Source organism: Hyla sarda, chromosome 10 (genome assembly GCF_029499605.1).
Source record: "Hyla sarda isolate aHylSar1 chromosome 10, aHylSar1.hap1, whole genome shotgun sequence".
NCBI classification, from domain to species: domain Eukaryota; kingdom Metazoa; phylum Chordata; class Amphibia; order Anura; family Hylidae; genus Hyla; species Hyla sarda.
In genome coordinates, this window is record NC_079198.1 from 23,182,799 (window position 1) to 23,203,769 (window position 20,971).

At 44.4% G+C, this 20,971-nt stretch overlaps 1 protein-coding gene across 2 annotated transcripts in view; it reads left to right on the top strand.

The window, feature by feature from the left end:
- Positions 1-20,971, top strand: part of LOC130294341 (tetraspanin-4-like) — a 98,948-nt gene that overhangs the window by 43,307 nt on the left and 34,670 nt on the right. Inside the window, exon 2 of one of the 2 annotated variants that reach the window (XM_056543980.1) lies at positions 18,063-18,142. In XM_056543980.1, coding sequence (XP_056399955.1) covers positions 18,074-18,142 — 69 coding nt within the window. In that variant the 5' untranslated portion in view covers positions 18,063-18,073. Of the gene's footprint in view, positions 1-14,828; positions 18,143-20,971 lie in introns of those variants that run through there. The other variant, XM_056543979.1, reaches the window with a different exon arrangement.

Sequence of the window (20,971 nt, forward strand, 5' to 3'; positions counted from 1 at the left end):
AAGCAGCGGCTGACACTCCGCCTTCTTGTATCTCTGTGGGAGAGACGGAGATACCCAAACACTGTATGTCCTGCTCTACCATAGAGATACATGGAGGGGGCATGTATGCAGCCCCTTCATGCGGGGGGTTGACACACCCTGTTTATGGGGAGAGCAGGGGTGCCGTGCAGGAGATCGCAGGGGGTCCCAGTCGTCGGACCCCCCGCGATAAGACACTTATCCCCTATCCTTTTGAAAGGGGATATGTTGTCCTTTAAGGGGACTAAACATTGTTGGCAGCAATACTATCTAAAAGAGAAGAAAAATGGGCTGTCCTCCTGCTCCTCGGCAAAGATCCCAGAAGTGGAAGGAATCACCTTGTAAAACCTCAATGACATTGAACACTAAACATACCTTAAATGATGTAACATAAAATGAAACATTAATTTAAAAAAATTGACAACAAGTCCCTTATAAGGCTAAGGATCAGATCTGCTGGGAGCTCCATCACAAAGAGTGTTTATGATCAAAAACTGGTCCTTGCACAACCGACACCAACTGATCCTAGCAGAACCCATTGACTTTAATGGGGTCCATCTGGTTTTCGTCTGGTGTCCATTTATTAGCAGAATTTCAGTGGGAAATCCTCATATCTATTTGACTGGATTATGCCAATGGAGTTCCCTAAACACCGAAAAGTTGGCTTTACGTGTGACTGGAAGGCCAACTGGGAACTGGCCGTGGGGACTCCACCATCTAAGGGCTTAAAAAGGTCTTTACCATCCTCTTCTTAAAAAAACATTCAAATAACCAAACTTTATCGTCCTTCATTGGTCTGAAGTGTCATATCGAAAAACTGCCTTGCGAACTGTAATCCGGACTGTGACGTAATTGCTTCAGATTTAGGTGGACATCTTCAGGAAGTTCTCAGCTCTCGGCTACTTGTAATCATTAGTCTTCCGGATTCCTGTGCCATACTTCGGTCACTGGGAAATGTTTATACAGATGTGGGACCCTCCCAGCCCCACTAAGCTATTGATGCAGAAGTAAGAAATGCGCTCAATGTCTGTAGACTCTCAGTCACCTAGCAACCGGAGAATGTGATGTAAAGGAAATTCCAAGTAGCAAAAGTGATTTACTTCAAACAGTAATGTGAAATATTCTACTGTCTTAGATAATCACCATTTACCAATGCTCCTGAGATGGTATTATAGAAAACTAGGTCCCTGAGTGACGAGCAAAGTCGCCATTTTTATGCAATTTTTGGAAGTTTTCAGTTGATTTAACTGTAGACATTTCTCCTCTTTGTAGGACTTGCTTTGTTCTAGTGGACTCACATAAAGGTCGGAGTATGCTGCTTATATCTAGCCCCCTGTTCCCATGGATTCCAATACTATTGCACCCTCTGACTTACTTCTTTACAGGGGTACTCCACTGGCACGCATTCGGAAGTAAATGTCTCGAATGCTGTTTTCACGCTGCCGGGGTCGGCCTTGCCTCTCATGATGTCACGCCATGCCCCCTCAATGCAAGTCTATGGGAGGGGGCGTGACGGCAGTCACGCCCCCTCCCATAGATTTGCATTGAGGGGGCGTGGTCGTGATGTCATGAGGGGCAAGGCCGACCCCGGCAGCGTGGAAACAGCATTCGAGACATTTACTTTCGAACGCTGGCCAGTGGAGTATCCCTTTAAGGGCATCACGTAAATTACAGGAGTTTGTTGAAGTGATGGATGATGCCCTGTAAAGGTGTCCGTCTTCGTGACAAACTCCTCTTATCAAGATCACAGTGAACCTTTCTTTTGTGGGATTTAATACATTTTTTGGTAGCGTGATCTATGATTAAATGCAGAAATTTGTTGCGAGTGATGGAAGGTAGAGGACGAGCTTGGTTCTCGGGCTGTAGGCTTCACGTCTTTATTGATAAATGGCATTGATTTCACAGTAGTGCTATTCTGGGAGTGTGCTTATCTGAAACATTAACTGGCACAGACTGGAGCTTTTATTAAAAGGATGCCATTTATATTGGAGAAAAAGAAAATTCCCATCCAAAACTTTTTGTAGGATACATTTTTCAAAGATAGAAGGTTGAATTTTTTTATTTATTATTATTTTTGAAAGTCATCCCAATAGTCAGGCAGATGTAAGATGGTGACAATTAATCTTGATCATATAGAGGTAGAAGCAAAGTGCCAGTGAAGCCAATGGGAAGGATCAGGGTACTGTTTAGTAGAACTTTTAACTAGAGTTGTAGGTTTAAAGGGGTACTCCGCCCCTAGACATCTTATCCCCTATCCTGCTGCAACCGGCGTTCATTTAGAGCGTCGGGTTCAGCACCGGAGGCTCGTGACTCTTTGACCGCGCCCTGCTCGTGACCTCAGGGCCACGCCCCCTCCCGTAGACTTGCATTGAGGGGGCGTTACCGTGACGTCACGAGCGGGCCGTGAACGAGCCTCTGCCCTGCATAATCAGTCAACCGGCACAGAAGTTCGCTTCGTGCACCAGATGTCTGGGGTGCAGCAGCAGAGATCGCGGGGTCCCTAGTGGCGGGACCCCGCAATCAGACATCTTATCCCCTGTCCTTTGGATAGGGGATGAGATGTCAAGGGGCGGAGTACCCCTTTAATGCTTCATGATATTGAGTGAATATATGATATATCGCTAGAATAGGTGATAAAGCCTAGATTGGTGGACTGTAACCATTTCAATTCCATGTGCTGATTTAAAGCTCCTGGACCATAATGCTAAGTTGTGAACAGGGTCCACACCTACTGGTCTTGTCTATTAATGTAACCATGGGGCCTTTTGACCCCTTAGGCACTATAGCGAGGTGGCAGTGCTACTTCTTTACACCTTAGTAGCTATGCCACCAGATTTAGTTATGGTCATGGTGGTGCGCAAGACACATTTGTACAGTTTCTACTAATTGAAATTAGTGGCATTAACAACCCCCAATAGTCTCCATAAAGGTAGCCATACACTTTTAATAATCGGCACCCAAACAGATCAGCCAACAGCTATCTCTCTCGGGAGGGGATAGCTGTAAACAGACAGCACTGGTGGAACCATATGTTTTCAAATACAGGAAGAAAAGGTGGCAAAAATGCACTTAATAGAGTTGGCTCAACCCACCAACTATCCAACTTTAGTCTAAGGAGATTGGGCCGCTTTACTCTTACTCATTTTAATAGACCATGCATGTGCAACCTACTCACCCCAACACCCAACAGTAAATGGTGCTAAAGCTAGGCTGTTCTTAGTATCCATTGGGGTCCTTGCTTTTGGATTCCCACCAGACTATGATACTATTCATCGACCATAAACTATGCTTTAAAAAAACAAAACAGAATAAAGGGGGCAATACACTTTATACATACTCATTTGGTTGACAGCTACTCATCCCGATTCACTCATATACATGCTAGGCTCAGCAGATGTTGCCAATGAGGACTTGAAATGGGTTTATTTCCTTTGGTGTCAAAATCCTTCTTTTCCCGATTTCTGCCATTGAAGGATAGTTGGGACAACCCCATACACATTAGATCAAGGGGCTTTTAAAGGTACCTTAAAGGGGTACTCCACCCTTAGACATCTTATCCCCCTATCCAAAGGATAGGGGATAAGATGTCTGATCGCAGGGATCCTGCCGCTGGCTGCGGCACCCTAGACATCCGGTGCACGAAGCGAACCTCGCTCCTTGCCGGATGACTGGCGATGCAGGGCGAAGGCTCGTGACGGCCACGCCTTGCTTGAGACGTCTCGGCCATGCCCCCTCAATGCAAGTCTAAGACTTGCATTGAGGGGGCATGGCTGTGACGTCACAAGCCTCCGGCGCTGCACCCGATGCTCTATACAAACACCGGGTGCAGCAGGGAGATTGCGGGACAGGGGATAAGATGTCTAGGGGCAGAGTACCCCTTTAAAGGTACCAATATACATGGGATATCTTCAATTGGCCAACAGCTATCGCTTCCGATCCCTCATACACATGCATGCTTGGCTCGACCAAGCATGCATTTGTTCTAAAGAAAGAGAGGACGCTGCTTCTCGGAGAACAGATGTTACAGGGAGTTAAATTGTTTTACCTCATATACATTAGATAGTTGACCAGTCTTGCCGAAATTCCCGGTTTGGCTGACTTTTTACTTTGCTGCCAGGTTGTGTTGTGTTTATCCATAACTGCTTCAATGAATTATAGCGTAAAGATTTACCTGTGTCACCCGCGATCCATACCCACTGTAACCAGGCAACAGCCGTAGCCTATTTGGGGCAACGCATAGCAATCAGAACACTTGTGGGTGCACTTGTTTTTCTTTTTCTATTTTCCAGTGAATTTCAGACAGTTGGAATTTCTCATGTCCAGATGTGTTTTTTACGTTTGTGAGTCACGCGGCCTATGGAGAAATGAAAAGACGATTGATGAGACTTTTAGTGAGAAAGATCTTGAAGCTGGTGAAAAAAAAGAAAATCTTGGCTTCAGCATTTTAAAGACTACTCAATAGCCTCACATGAAACTGGCAACGACTGAAAGCGCGCTCAGGATTACACACAGATGGGCAATCATCTGTAGTGCGCTTAATGTTTTCTTGCAGAGCGTGATTAGTTTGTATATGAAATGTGAAACCATATATCAGCATGAGGTCATTCTGCTAAGTCTCTTTTTGGCCGCTAGACCTGATTTAGAAAATTCATTTGGTGGCTCATTGGAGTTTTATTTCGCAATTTCTATTTTAAGCTTCTAAACTCATTTTATTGTGTATAAATTGGGCATAAAAACAATAGAATCTGAACAATGTAGATGTCATGCTTCTGGGAAACTACAGGATGAAAACTAAGAAAATCTGGACAAAGACAGTAAAATGTGCTGCAGTCCGTACTGTCCAAGCGTCTGGGACTTGTTGCTCATTATCAATAAGCCTAATAATGTTGAAGCCCATCTGCCAGGTCTGAGGTCTGAGGGCATCTTAGATGGAGATGCGGAACATTGTAATTTGGTGTTTCCATTTGTAGGACTTACAGGCTTTCTTTATAAGTGGGTAGTGGAGGAAAGGTGGTGTAGGGACTCACACGCTTTTTGTGTAAATGAGCAGGGGAAGTAGGGCTCACAGGCTATCTCTATGTGTGGGCGGGGGAAGTAGGACTCACAGGCTGTCTCTGTGTGGGCGGGGGAAGTAGGACTCACAGGCTGTCTCTGTGTGGGCGGGGGAAGTAGGGCTCACAGGCTGTCTCTATGTGTGGGCGGGGGAAGCAGGACTCACAGGCTGTCTCTATGTGTGGGCGGGGGAAGCAGGACTCACAGGCTGTCTCTGTGTGGGCGGGGGAAGTAGGACTCACAGGCTGTCTCTATGTGTGGGCGGGGGAAGCAGGACTCACAGGCTGTCTCTATGTGTGGGCGGGGGAAGCAGGACTCACAGGCTGTCTCTGTGTGGGCGGGGGAAGTAGGACTCACAGGCTGTCTCTATGTGTGGGCGGGGGAAGCAGGACTCACAGGCCGTCTCTATGTGTGGGCGGGGGAAGTAGGACTCACAGGCTGTCTCTATGTGGGCGGGGGAAGTAGGACTCACAGGCTGTCTCTATGTGTGGGCAGGGGAAGCAGGACTCACAAACTGTCTCTATGTGTGGGCGGGGGAAGCAGGACTCACAGACTGTCTCTATGTGTGGGCGGGGGAAGCAGGACTCACAGGCTGTCTATGTGTGGGCGGGGGAAGCAGGACTCACAGGCTTTCTCTATAAGTGCACAGGGGAAAGCAGGACTCACAGGCTCTCTCTCTGAGTGGATGGGGGAAGCAGTACTCACAGGCTTTCTCTCTGAGTGCACAGGGGAAGCAGGACTCACAGGCTTTTTCTGTGAGCGGGTGAGGAAGCAGGACTCACAGGCTTTCTCTATGAGTGGGTGGGGAAAGCAGGACTCACAGGCTTTCTCTATGAGTGGGTGGGGAAAGCAGGACTCACAGGCTTTCTCTATGAGTGGGTGGGGAAAGCAGGACTCACAGGCTTTCTCTATGAGTGGGTGGGGAAAGCAGGACTCACAGGCTTTCTCTATGAGTGGGTAGGGGAAAAAGTTGGTTGTAGAAATTCTAATGAGAGTTCCATTATCAGTTAAATCACTTCTTAAAGACAAATACTGAATCAAATAGAAAATCATTGGGGAATGTTTATCAAAACCTGTGTAGAGGGAAAGTTGACCAGTTGACCATATAAACCAATCTAGCTTCTTTCAATTTTGAAAAGGCCTTTTTTGAAAAATGAAAGGAGCAATCTTATTGGTTGCTATGGGCAGCTGGCCAATATTTCCTCTGCGCAAATTTTGATAAATCTCCCCCATATATCCCTGAGCTCAACATCTCCCCCTCTGTTTTTTATTACATTTATGAGGGGCACAGCACTTTACACTACAGTTTCATTGCAATGTATGCCACTGAAGAACATGTTGTGGGATACTTTATTCTACAATTTGTTGGGGGTCCTAGCTCACGGACCCCCACTGTTGAAATCTTGTGACATAATTTCAGGTAGCAAAATGTGGGGTTGGAAGGTACATTTATTAATATAGGTCTTCTTATCGCAAATCTGAGAGCTCCAAAAAACAGGAATCACCGGCTGGTTATACATTTCCTTTGTGATAGCCATTGCAGGGAAAATGTAGCAGTACATGGGATATATATTTCATCCAATACATGAATGGCTCTATTCAACGTCTCTTCATTCTGGCTTATAGAGGAGGTCTCAAGCAAGTGTGTATATGTATAATAGGGCATATGGACAGCTAGGCTATGTTCACACACCAGAATTTTTGCATGGAATACACTTCAATGGGATTCCGCTGTCCTATTAACACAGCAGATTTTCTGCTGCAGGAATTACAGTGAAAAGAATTAGCTATAAATTCATGCAGAATTCCATGCAGAAATTCTGCAGTGTGAACAAAGCCTAAGGCCACGTTAACACAAAGTAAATTCCATGCGGAATTCCATATGTGTTTTCTGCGCATAAATTTATTGCATAGCGACGTTTCGGCTGCCCACTTGCAGCCTTTCTCAAGATTGAGAAAGGCTGCAAGTGGGCAGCCGGAAAGTTGCTATGCCGTCAGGCAGGGACGTGCACAGGTTGACTAGAAAGGGGGCTTGAGCCTGCCCTTTTGACGTTCCTCCTATAAGTGCCCTGGGCAGGCGGGCATCATTATGTGGGCATTTATATACATAATTATAAGTGGCTTTTTTTTTTTTAGTTCAGCCCCTGCCCCCCAAAATGTCTGTGCATGTCCCTGCCGTCAGGCTAATAAATCCATCACCTTTACATCTTAACTTGGAGTGCAGTGGAATTTTTTCATCTTGCTGTCTACTATTGACCCATAACCTGGGACAACGATCTGCTGGCACCCATCATTGTTTCCCTCTTTGGTTGTGCTGTATGTATATATATATATATATATATATATATATATAATATCTGGGGAAAACCTTACCCCCATAACATTTTACATAACATTTTGCATAGTGCAAACCGAAACTGATCCTAAACCCTGAAATAGCAACAGGCAGGAGGGGGACCTGAAGGCAACTTCTCTTCCATCCGCTCTCCTACTGTGCCCTTGATCGTCCATCTCCTAACCCGAGGGCACCACCTTCAAAGACCACTCTGTGCCTTCTTACTAAGGACCCCCCATAAGTATCTGGGTACCAACCCAGCTCCCCCTGGCCATTATGACCGGGCTGCTACCAACCGTTCAAGCATGCCTCCAAATCCCCCTCCAACTCCCGCTGCTGTGACAACAAGCCCACCAGACCCCACCAACAACCAGCCCCTACCCCTCGAGCTGATTTACAGGGCGGGCGGGACACACTCAATCTTCTGTTCTCCACTGACTCTTCCCCTTCCTGTCTTCCCCCTTATAAAGCCTTCTGACGTAGCCTAACTCCTCCCATTCTTTGACCTCCCTTAACTCCCTCTTCCTACTGCCCCTGTCATGTGCCCCCTCCCTTCCCATGCTGTCCACTCTGGGGGATCTTCAGAAAAAGATAATTCAGGTCTTATATTTTCCGGACTTCGGCTGCGTAATCCCATTGAAGTCAATGGTGCTTGACTTCTGCAGAATTTGCGCGCAATGCATGCAGATTCTGCGCCTAAGGCCGCGTTCACACAACGGAAACTCTGCATATCTGCATGATGTCTACATCCGCATTGGTTCTGTGCAGAATTCCACCATTTTTAAACACATGCGGAATCGGTGCCGAATTCGTGCAGAATCCTTGCAGAAATGTCTGCACAGATTCTGCATGATTCCACATCTCAGTAAAAGGATAGACTTTATTTAATTGAACAATAAATAGTTTGCACAGATTCCTTATGGAATCTGCATGTATTGTGCGTGAATTCTGCACAAATTTAGCAGAAAGTCAACCCCTATGACTTCAATGGGATTCCACAGCCGTAGTCCAGAAAAATATAAGACCAGACTTAAATTTTTCGGACCACGGAAAACTGAATTTCAGCAGCAGAATTCCAGAATGCGAAATTCTGCTCTGTGAATGACATTGTGGAATCCCATTAAAGTTAATTCCACGCAGAAAACACATGCAGAATTTCCGTCGTGTGAACGCGACTTAACTGTCCCGATGGAACAACCAATTTAGCTTGCACAGTCCGACCAGTGCGATAATGCCTCTGTAGTGGATGAAATGTGTAGATAAGGAGCAGCTCTCATTCAGTTCTTTTTAGCTAACCTGGAGTCTTAAAGGAGTAGTGCAGCAAAAAATAACTTATCCCCTATCCAAAGGAAAGGGGATAAGTTATAGATCCATGTATCTCTATGGGGTACATGGAGTGGGTATGTCAGCCAGCGCTCCGTGCGGGGGTCGGCACTCCCCCTTCCAGCAGACAGCCAGGGCCCTGTTCAGGAGATCGCGGAGGGTCCCAGCGCTCAGACCCCCCCCCCCCCCACACACAATCTATAAAATCTATAACTTATCCCCTATCCTTTGGATAGGGGATAAGTTATTTTTTACTACACAACTCCTTTAAAGGGGTACTCCGGGGGAAAACATTTTTTTTTATCAACTGGTGCCAGAAAGTTAAACAGATTTGTAAATTACTTCTATTAAAAAATCTTTACCCTTCCAGTAATTATCAGTTGCTGTATGATCCACAGGAAGTTCTTTTCTTTTTTGAATTTCCTTTCTGTCTGACCACAATGGTCTCTGCTGACACCTCTGTTCATGTCAGGAACTGTCCAGAGCAGGAGAGATTTTCTATGGGGATTTGCTCCTACTCTTGGCAGTTCCTAAAATGGACAGAGGGGGCAGCAAAGAGCACTGTGGTCAGACAGAAAAGAAATTCAAAAAGAAAAAAAAATTCCTGTGGAGCATACAGCAGCTGATAAGTTTAGGAAAGATTAAGATTTTTTTTATAGAAATAATTTATAAATCTGTTTAACTTTCTGGGAAAGTTTTCAAGTGGAGTACCCCTTTAAGGATCAGTTCCAAGAAAGTCGGGAGGCCTCTGGATGTCACATCATTGTTACAAACCTTAAGACATAGGTTTTAGTGTTTGGAATTTCACATGTCCTACAGATGTGCTGCAGACATCTACATGGTCACGTACATGCAGTTAGTCGCGGCTTGTAGAAATGTATCTCAACATTCTGCTGCTCGTTCCAACACATTAATATCTCATCCTTCAAAAGAAACCAGAACCTCGCAGACAATGCTGGGAATGTGGGTCAGAATATGGGAGAATAAATATTTATCTGGAGATCAGCATGTCACCCACCGGGGGGATTTATCTGACCTAGCGTTGTAAAGGAACCATTCCTCAGCTTGACACTGTAGCGGCTGGTGATCATTTCCTGGATAATATTTCCACGCGGTAATAGGAGTTTATATTGGCATTTATAACCAGCAATGGAGAGACAAGACTGTCAGACGGTTTGTAAAACTAATACCAGATTATAACAACGAATGTTAATAACGTTATTCGTCTTTTCTCCTGTAACTTAAAATAAACTCATTTCGTGATGGATTATCCAGAATATTAACAGGGAAGGAACGCACAGAAATGAATAAAGGCTTGATGGCTTCCTGGCCTCGGTCCTTGGTTTATATCCTTATAATAACCAGATACACTGATAATGCAGACGGGTCGTTTTTGGTTACACTTTTGTAATACAGTGGGTGTACTATGTCCTGAGATACCCAAAGAGGAAGATGGACATTCACATAGGATGGCACTTGGCTAAGGTGTCTTACCTGATCCTCACATATACATGAATCAATGGCTCAGTGTTCAAAATGGGGACATAAGAAAAAGTCCCGTAGGGTCTAGATAGTTATATGTGTAGGAGCAGAGGGTGCAGAAGTAGCAGTTACAGGTGGGGTCTTATATACCCTTATATATGGGGTCCATATCTGCCACATAAGGTCTATTTACAGTGGGGATCAAAAGTTTGGGCACCCCAGGTAAATTTTTTTATTAATGTGCATAAAGAAGCCAAGGAAAGATGGAAAAAATCTCCAAAAGGCATCAAATTACAGATTAGACATTCTTATAATATGTCAACAAAAGTTAGATTTTATTTCCATCATTTACACTTTTAAAATAACAGAACACAAACAAATGGCATCTGCAAAAGTTTGGGCACCCTGCAGAGTTAATATCTTGTACTGCCCCCTTTGGCAAGTATCACAGCTTGTAAACGCTTTTTGTAGCCAGCCAAGAGTCTTTCAGTTCTTGTTTGAGGTATCTTTGCCCATTCTTCCTTACAAAAGTCTTCCAGTTCTTTGAGATTTCTGGGCTGTGTGTCACGCACTGCTCTTTTAAGGTCTATCCATAGATTTTCAATTATGTTGAGGTCAGGAGATTGTGATTGAAGGCCATGGCAAAACCGTCAGTTTACGCCTCTTGATGTAATCCCCCGTGGATTTCGAGGTGTGTTTAGGATCATTATCCATTTGTAGAAGCCATCCTCTCAACTTCAGCTTTTTTACAGATGGCATCAAGTTAGCATCCAAAATTTGCTGAAATTTTATTGAATCAATTTTTCCTTCTACTCGTGAGATGTTCCCTGTGCCACTGGCTGCAATACAACCCCAAAGCATGATTGATCCACCCCCATGCTTAACAGTTGGACAGAGGTTCTTTTCATTAAATTCTGTTCTCCTTCTTCTCCAACCGTACCTTTACTCATTCCTGCCAAAAAGATCAATTTAAGCTCATCGGTCCATAGAACTTGTTTCCAAAATGCATCAGGCTTGTCTATATGTTCATTTGAAAAGTTCAAATGCTGATTTTTGTGGTGAGGACGTAGAAGAGGTTTTCTTCTGATGACTCTTCCATGAAGACCATATTTGTACAAGTATCTATTTATAGTGGAATAGTGTACCACAACTCCAGTGTCTGCCAGATCTTTCTGGAGGGATTGTGCAGTCAAATGTGGGTTTTGAATTATTTTTCTCACAATTCTGCGAGCTGTTCTTACTGAACAGCGCATGCGCAGCGAAACGCATTGCATTGTTATTAATAAACCGTATGGTTGGTACTACTACCTCCGTGACTCCTTGCCTTGGTCAGCGCCGGAATTCCTGCTCCCACAAAGTCCTATCTACTCTGTTACTCCAAACGCTAATGACACCTAGTAGGTGGGAAGCTTTTTGAGAGATGGGTGGTGAACACTCTAAGGCTATGTTCACACGGGGGAATGTCAAATTGCGGTGTCCTCAGAAAAAATAGACATGTCTATGGCGTCTATGATACATTGCATTTCCGAGCGCTCCTAGTGCCGTCATGTTCTGCCGGCGTTCCACTGTCAGGGGAATGTCCGCACAGAGATTTTCCGTGCGGATATTCCCCTGACAGCGGAGCGCCGGCAGAACATGACGGCACTAGGACCGCTCGGAAATGGCGTCTCATAGACGCCAATGTCTATTTTTTCTGCGGACTCCGCAATCTGAATTTCCCCACCAAATGTTTCTGGCATGGAAATTCTGCTATGTGAACATAGCCTTAGAGGTTATAGTACAAAAATACCCTGATGTTCTTTTAGCGCACGTTCCCATGCCTAACTGATCTGGATGTGGAATCCATACTGACATTCATCTACCAATAAATGCATTTCTGTTTCCCAAAAACTGAAAATACCTTTCATTGTCCTCAAGAATCTGAAAAATCTGAGTACGTTTTATAGATATAAGGGGAATTAAAGGAGTAGTGCAGTGAAAAATAACTTATCCCCTATCTTAGCAGGAAGCCGCGGCCAACACCCCCCCCCCTTCCATGTATCTCTTTGGTATGCATGAAGGGGGCGCGTCGGCCGGCGCTCTGTACGGGGGTTGGCACGATCTATAATCACTAATCATTGCTTTATCGCGTAAGTAATAATTTGAGAAAAATATGCAACTTTCCCACATGCATCTTCTTGACATTTCTACCATTTTTCCTATTAGGATTGCAGTGATTAGGAATTAATCTACAGTGACAATTTGAAATTGAACTTATGCCACACACAGCCACAATTTTTTTGCGCAAACCCTGGTTGTAAGCCAGTGCGTTCCCAACCAGGGTGCCCCCAGCTGTTGTCAATGCCACTAACTATGACCCAGAATTACCTTCCTAGCTGTCCGGGCATGCTGGGAGTTGTATTTTTGCAACAGTTGGCGGCAACCTGGTTGGGAAACACTGCTGTGGAAGGTAATTCTGGGTCACAGTTTCTGGGATTGACAACAGCTGGGGGCACCCTGGTTGGGAATGCGCCGGCTTACAGAATTACTAAAGCGCAGCTAATATCATTCACAACACTTATGTATATAAAGGTGTCTGCAGTTTCCAAAATCATGGATATGTGATGTAAAGGAATGGCTGATAACATGGAACGATAGCTGCAAATTAAGATATAGTGAACTGATCGCTAGGGAATCCCTAAGGATACACCCAAAAAAAATGCCTAAACTGCCGCGCAGCAATTTTTTTGTGGCAAAAATGCTGTGGCCAGATGTTGGCAGGGAGTTATCAAGGAAGTATAAAATCGAAAAAAAAACGGACATGGTAAGGGAAAAAAATCGGTCTTTTTGTATTTGGCGTTTTTTTCCCCGCCTTATCTTGTCCGTTTATCTCCGATTTTGTCCTGGCAAAAACACCATTGTTTCAGCATCTACAGAGGTAAGTAGAAATACAATGCACCACTGTATACCATATGCCGTGCATCACTACTTACCTCCTTAGGCTATGCACACACGGTGGAATGTCCGCATGGAAAATTTCCGTGCGGACATTCCACCAACAGCGGTCATTTATAGACGGCACTAGGACCCGCTCTCATAGACGGCAATGTATTTCCATGCGGAATCCACAGAAAGGACAGACGTCAATTCTTTCTGCGACCACCAGAATCAGAATTTCCACGGCAGAAACATTTGGTGTGGAAATTCTGCCATGTGCACAGTGCAGCAGAATCGCATTGAAATCAATAAGACTCTGCTGCAGCGGAATGTCCGTGTAGAATTCTCCTGCGAATTCCGCACACAGACATTCCATCGTGTAAACATGGCCTTAAACTTCTTGGGCTAGGCGCTCTGCATCTGACCCACAGAGTGTTATCCTGAAGGCAGTAAAAAACTGCCACAGGGTAAAAAAAAAAAAAAAAATTGCCATTTTTACACAGGTATAAAAATGGCAGTAGAAAAAAACCTGTGTGGAAACTAGCCTAAGGGTGCATTCACACTATGGAATTCCCGTGGAATTCCACGAGCGGAACTCCGCTGTGTGAACTTAACATTAATGTGAATGGGTCTCCGCGAGACCCGTTCTCACTGCGGAATTTCCGCAGCGGACAATTCCGCCGCTGAAATTGTTCCATGCAAAGAATGAACGTGTTCATTCTTTGCATGGTTTCCGTGAGCACTGCATAGCCATCAATGGTGACGGCTCAGTGCCCCGTGGCCCCAGCGCCGAAGCAACACCGGCGGCGGCCGCCAGGCGAACTCTCGTGTGAACGCACCCTAAGGGTCTATTTACACGCCACAATTCCGCCTCAAATTAAAGCCCATAGACTTCTATGGGATTCCGCACTCCCATTCACACTCCTGAATTCCCGCTTGCGGAATTCCGCAAGCGGAAATTCAGGAGTGTGAATGGGAGTGCGGAATCCCATAGAAGTCTATGGGCTTTAATTTGAAGCAGAAATTCCGCCATGTGAATAGACCCTAAGGGTCTATTCACACAGGCGGAATTTCCGCTCGCAGAATTCTGCCTCAAATGAAAGCACAATAGACTTCCATGGGATTCCACACTTCTGAATTTACGCACGAATTGCGCACCAATTCCACACAAAGTACGCACAAGCCAGAAACCACCCAAGGAAGCGGAATTGGTGCGGAAATCCCCCCCTGTGTGAATAGACCCTAATAGTGAAATCCAGCTCTATTGTTTATCTGTTTTTTTTTGCTTATGTTTTTTTCTATTATCTCCATAAATAATTCCAATAATATCGTAACATGTAGCCCATCATTCTGCAATGTGACGGCATCTGACACTATTCGGAGCGGTTCCCTTATATCCTGGTTCGGGAATAACAGGGACAGATCATTATCTTCATAGCCGTCCATATTGCCCTTCTGTCACCTTCCATCTGCCTTTGATCTGCAATGGGTCTCGGGATGACAGCCCCCCAATGGAGTCGGAGCAATAGGCAGCTGACCCTATGGCTATGCAAGAATTTTTTTTTTTTCTGCATTTTCACTCAAAAGTAGAAGTTGCTGCATTGCAGTGCAGGGTGACATCCCAGCCCGCACTCAGCTCTGCTGCTCCACTTTCTTTGAAGTAATTTTTTTCCACATATATAGGAGTGTGTTACTGCCCGCATCCCTTCCCATCTGTCCCAGTTATCCGCTCTAGCCCACACTCTCTCCTCTCGGCTTATTGAATTTATTCCTCTGCTTTCCTTTGCTCTTTCTCTCTCTACTTTGATGTCTCTCCTCTCCCATCCCTGACCCCTCTCTGTGCCTTGACTACCAATTTTTCACCCCTTTGGCTTTGTTGTCCTCTTCCCCCGTCTTCCATGCCCTTTTACCGCGGTGCCTTGTAAGGAGCTGGATCACAAGCTGTCAGCACTGGAAGGATATTTTTTTTTAGGGAAAGGGGGGGGATAAAACCAAGCAAGAGACTGGATTGTTGGTGTAACACAGATTCCTGCAGTTCTGGGATCTCATAGCCGAAATTCTTTTTTCTAATTAATAATGTATTCATGAGCCTAATGATGAGATGCATCTGGAAAGTGCATTCGGATTACGCAGAGCTCCCTGAAGATTTCGCTGCTGAGAGCTGGAGGGTCTGAGAGCAAACTCCAAGACAAACCAGGAGGAAAGTGGTTATTTGCTGAGAATGCAGAACAGGCGATGAAAAAGATCCTCTGACGACAAGACAATCTATCTACGATGCATGTGGTTACTGCAACCGTTGCCTGCACTTCGCCTTCCCTGCATCCGTCTCCTGGTGTTAGTCCTCTCTAGGGTTTCCATTCATTCACATTACAACTCTGATTTATTTTTGCATTGTCTTCATGGACCTCATTGTTCCAGTGCATAGGTCATCATTGTAAAGGCTGCACAGAACTTGCTTTTTTAAGAAGTGACCTAGAATCTGGAGAAGCCAAGACCTAGCCTCTAGCAATTCCTCCATATACATGTGTATGGGAATAGACCTGCAGTGTACAAGTGATCCCAACAGATTTCTTCTCAATGGTCTACGACACCAGCTTGTTCCCCCAGGAGCTGACAGAGGACTATTCGGACATCTCTGCGGTGAACGCGAGTGCATACCACTTTAAGAAGTGATGTTCATCTCCTAAAAACCTGCAAGAAGAGAAGGACTGCACTTTACAAATAGGCACCCCACCAGGATCCGGTTACACACCACACATGGAGAACTTAATCATCTGGATCAAGTGCTTCATCATGAATATATAAACAGTGGAAGCTAAATAAGGAGCACGCTGGGAAAACACAACCTCCTCACCTTGTCCTATCCATCATGTTTGCTTCTTGACCCCTCTTGTTATCTGACTTTCTTCACAACTTTAGTTCTGCTTTGCAAGTTCCCCCATGGCTTTGCTCTTTTGTCACCTTTCTTAACCTCTTCATCTATATCGTTGACGGGGAGCGCCCTCCTACAACTTTGTATATTTCATTGCCACTATAAACAGTCCTGTTATTTTCGACAAGGCGCTTTATATAGTTTTTGGGTTTTAGCCATAATGTAAAATTATAAGCCAAATAATGTTTAGTTCTTATGGTTACATTGTGATGAAATCCTGAGCTACATGTAATTACCGAGACTTCTAGTACCGTTGAGTCGTATAGAGAGTCTTGTGGATGTTAAAGCTTTTTGATAAGTCCCTGTAACTCCTTAGTGTCATATTTTATTTCCCAAGACATCACAGATCTCCTTATTCTATAGATGACAGAATGTATATGTAGAAAGATATTAGCATAGGAATCGTTTTGGATAAACCTAGTCTATAGTTCAGAATCATGGTGAAGGGTCACAATCGATGGGGTCATGTCAGATGTTTTCTCTACGGCATGAATTACTTGAATACGCTTTATACCTATTGATTTGCCATAGTTAATTTTTGTGGTTTCTTCCTCAGCACTCTGTCCTCTTTACAGAAACTGTGCAAGGGGCTAGAATATCTTTCGATACCTCCTGCCGAGACGGTCATGTTGTCTCTAGATGGGGCTACCCTACTGAGGATCACAATCATTAATTATTAGACGAATTCTAATGGGTCGTGTTATCAGCTGTAATGTAGCATGGGGGCATATTGAATGTTAATGTGAATTCTGTTGAGATTTTCAATTTCGAGCTTGTCTTTTTCGGGACTTGAGTATTACTAAAGACTTTATAATTATGGATAAGTTCTTTGGCTCTGTTAGGAATCGGCTTTCTCAGCTTTAATTAATTTGTGCTGACATTTTTGCCGGAGCTGCTCGGAATTGAAGAGATGCAATACTAGATATCTGCCCTTCTTTGTTTGCTGTTAATGACCATCTGGTTATCTCTTCCTGACTGTCCATGGCACCGTGCCATTGATCTAAAGGGGTCATGCTGAATGTGGATGTCTCTGCTTCCACTTTGACCTATGAGGAAACAAGATATCAGCAGTAAAATGGAAAGTTTTTAGGAGCCAAACTCCATGATCTCTTTTGTAGTGAAGCTTTGCGTTTCTCTGAAGGCTTCAGTCATGATCCAGCCTTGGATGGTGGAGCATAACCTTTCCCCCATATGGTGAAACCTGTTAAGCCCTTATTGTATGTTTTGGCATTGCTTTGCTATTTCGAGAAGTATTTTTGTACTTTTGTGTTGCCTTTGTATCTAATACTTGTGAGAGAGATAACATGAAAGACGGCCCAGGGGTATGTGGAAACTCAACCACTAATTAGTGTGGGCTGTCAATCGCTAGCCGGGGGACGCACTACAGACTACTGCAGGAGATCAAAGGCGGTAATGATAAGAATTTGATCGCACTAAATACAGAAATGTTATTTCTCTGGTAACCTAAATATATTCACTTTTGTAATAGGTATAATTCCTGGCTCTTTTCCCTTAAAGCGTAAGCTCCCTTGCACAGTAAGACGATTATGTGGCGCACTGACTCCTATAAGGCATTCTCTGTACATTACTTGCTGGGACTTATTTCGAAATGTTTTGGAGCGAAAATATTCATATAGGAACTCTCGATCAAGACGTATTTAAGAAAAATTTGAAATATGCATTCATATATATAGGATTCTGAGCTCAGCTACTGTGGACTGTGACGTGGACAGAATTGAAGTGACTTTTCTTTAGTAGGATTTAGGCCTCCATCAGAGAAGATGCAAACGTCCAGTAGTGATGACCCCAGTTACAGTCAGAGCTCTCCACCGCGGGGCCGCAAAGCTCGATGGAAAGGAGTTTATAGGGGCCGTTGGGGGGTTGCGGACAGTTGTTCCTTCAGTGGGGTACAGTCTATTCCTGAAGAACAAACCTCAGGGCAGACCAAAAAGGAGAACCGAGTTATTGTCCTGTATCTGGATCTGTCTTTTCTTTTGCTTCTAGAACTCAAGAAAATGAGTATGACGCGTGGGTGCCTACTGTGCATCAAAATCACCATGTTCATCTTCAACCTCATCTTCTGGGTGAGTAGATTTTTCTTAATTATTATAGAATTTATATGTCTTTATGAGCCAGGAAATGTAGGCCATGGAGTTGCCTTCTTGCTTTAAAGGGGTACTCCACTGAACATCCTACCCCCTATCCAAAGGATAGGGGATAAGATGTCTAATCATGGGGGTCCCGCCACTGGGGACCCCCGCGATCTCCGGGCTGGCAGCGTCGGCGTCCGGAACACGGAAGCTTGGAGCTTCTGCGTTTGTGACGTCACGCCACATCCCCTCCATTCATGTCTATGGGAGGGGGCGTGATGGCTAGTACGAAGCCATCACACCTACTCCCATAAACATGAATGGAGGGGGAGTGGCGGCTGTGTAACCCTTTAAAGGGGTATTCTGAACGCAGACATTTATGGCATATCCAAAGAAGATGGCATAAATACATAATATGGGAATGACAAACACTACTGGCCGACATTACAGTGTATATTATAAATATACATAGGGTCATATAAACCTGTAATGTAATTCTGCAAACCAATACTAAGAAGCTGGGTGACAACCTACAGTGCACAATGAATGGCTGCCATTAGTGGCTGTACCCATTATCTCTTGCCGTAATAATTCAGATACAACCAGAGATTAGTTGACTAAAAGTTATTTTATGAAATTACCATTAATATACAGTATTGAAAAATTGTTGCTTTTCATAGACTTGGTCAAGATCAAAAACTTCAAATACTTTGCATTATAGTCCTTCAAGGCTGTTTTTTTTCTATACCACATGATACATGACAGCTTATCTAGGAGATGTCTTAACTGGACAACCAGTTGCATTAGAAGTTGCTGTCATTGGATCCACATTTCAAACATTAAAAAAAAAAAAGTCACAAAGTCAATAGTTAAGAAGTCTTGAAACCCCCCACGATCAGTGTGCTTCACTCCCTGGCCTGCAGAACATAGGTCGATGCAAGCCAATAAGTGAAGCGGGCTACCACGTGCTTATGTCTGCTCAATCTGATCGGGGAGGTAGGGGGTCTTTAAACTTTGGCGTAGGAGGTACCAGTAGGTGTCTGCAATGCCTTTTATTTTTTATTGAAGAGTTGGCCTAACATGCATGCTAAAGTCTGAAAACCACTGCACTTATGCCAATATTCACCAATTGGACTGTTATAATATGTCTTATTGAGATGTCATAGAAATCTGAAAATCCCGCACTCACCGTGTCCATCGCTGGGTCAGTGGAGGCTCATGGAAGGAAAGGGGGTAGGAGAGGTAGACGGGGGCTCAGAGGTAACGACCGGTGGTTTCGTGCTAATTAGCACTTCTTCCGGCCTCTGAGGCCGGAAGAAGTGCTAATTAGCACGAAGCCACCGGTCGTTGCCTCTGAGCCCCCGTCTACCTCTCCTACCCCCTTTCCTTCCATGAGCCTCCACTGACCCAGCGATGGACACGGTGAGTGCAGGATTTTCAACTTTCATTTACTGTCATTGATTTTGTTCTACATCTTATCTGTGCACCACATTTACCATCCCATTTTTTTTTTGATCTTGCATCCACTTGGAATCTCCATTAGCACTACATGTGTGAACTGTGCCTCCTGTTCCTATTTTACATGCATTGTCATAGAAATCTGTCTTACTGCAAAACAAAGTATCTTACAACGGAGGGTGCTCCCCGTTCCTTCACTTTTAATCCCATTATTGTGATCCCTGGGGTAACCACAGAGCTGTCCTGTAATAATGCCTTTTACGGTATATATCACATGCATATTATCATACCTAAGCATATAAAAGTGGCATAACAATAAGGGGGTTATCCCAAAAATACAAGTTATTCCCAATACATAGTTTGGGGGATAACTAGCTGATTGGTGGGGTTCCGACTGCTGGAAACTTGACTGATCACAGAAAACGGAGGCCGAATGCCCACCAGATCTTGGCCATGCTCCATTCACTCGCTATGGGACTCTAAATGAAGACCGTAGAACTTGGGTATATTTGGAAATCCCATAAGCAGTGAACTAAACAGCGGTGATTTACTTGTTGGACATTTGACCCCCATGTTAAAAACATTTTCGAAAAGTTTTCGTTCTCCATAAAGCTTGTATGGCTTCAAATAAAACCTTAAAGTTAATGCAATGAACAGAATCACAAAAGCAATTGGTTAATTATAATCTCCCAATCTGCCCACGGTTGAGTTGGAGTACAGGGCGACTGGCATTTTCGGTGGTGAATGGCCCTGCTGCTGTATGATCTTTTCAAGTGTAACCTTTCAATTAACATACAGAGAACATAATTGTCAGGAAGTGGGTGGCCATGATTACAAGAAGCCGGGGAACTTTAATTTCATGGTAAAAATGTTTATTTAGAAAAATCAAAAAGAAAATACCTATTTCTATGCTCAGGAAGGCAGCTCCACAATAAAATGATTAGTTTTACCTTAACAAGCACTTGGAATGGAGCATCGCTCCACCACCACTGGTGGCCATGGTGGACATGTGAGGAGATGGGATGCTTATGATCCATAGTTAGTACTTAAAGGGGTACTCCAGTAGAAATTTTTTTTTTTTAAATCAACTGGTGCCAGAAAGTTAAACAGATTTGTAAATTATACAATGAAAGAGAGTAGCGTGCACTCACCGCGGGTAAACAGCTGCAGGCCCGAGGTCCGGGATCACCGCAGCATAGACGGAGACGGTAAGGGGCGCTCAGAGGCTACGCCGGCTGTTTCGGACGTAGGAACGTCCTTCTTCCGGCCTCCTGAAGGTATATACCTCCCCCCACACAGGTGAAGGTATATACCTCCCCCCCACACAGGTGAAGGTATATACCTCCCCCCACACAGGTGAAGGTA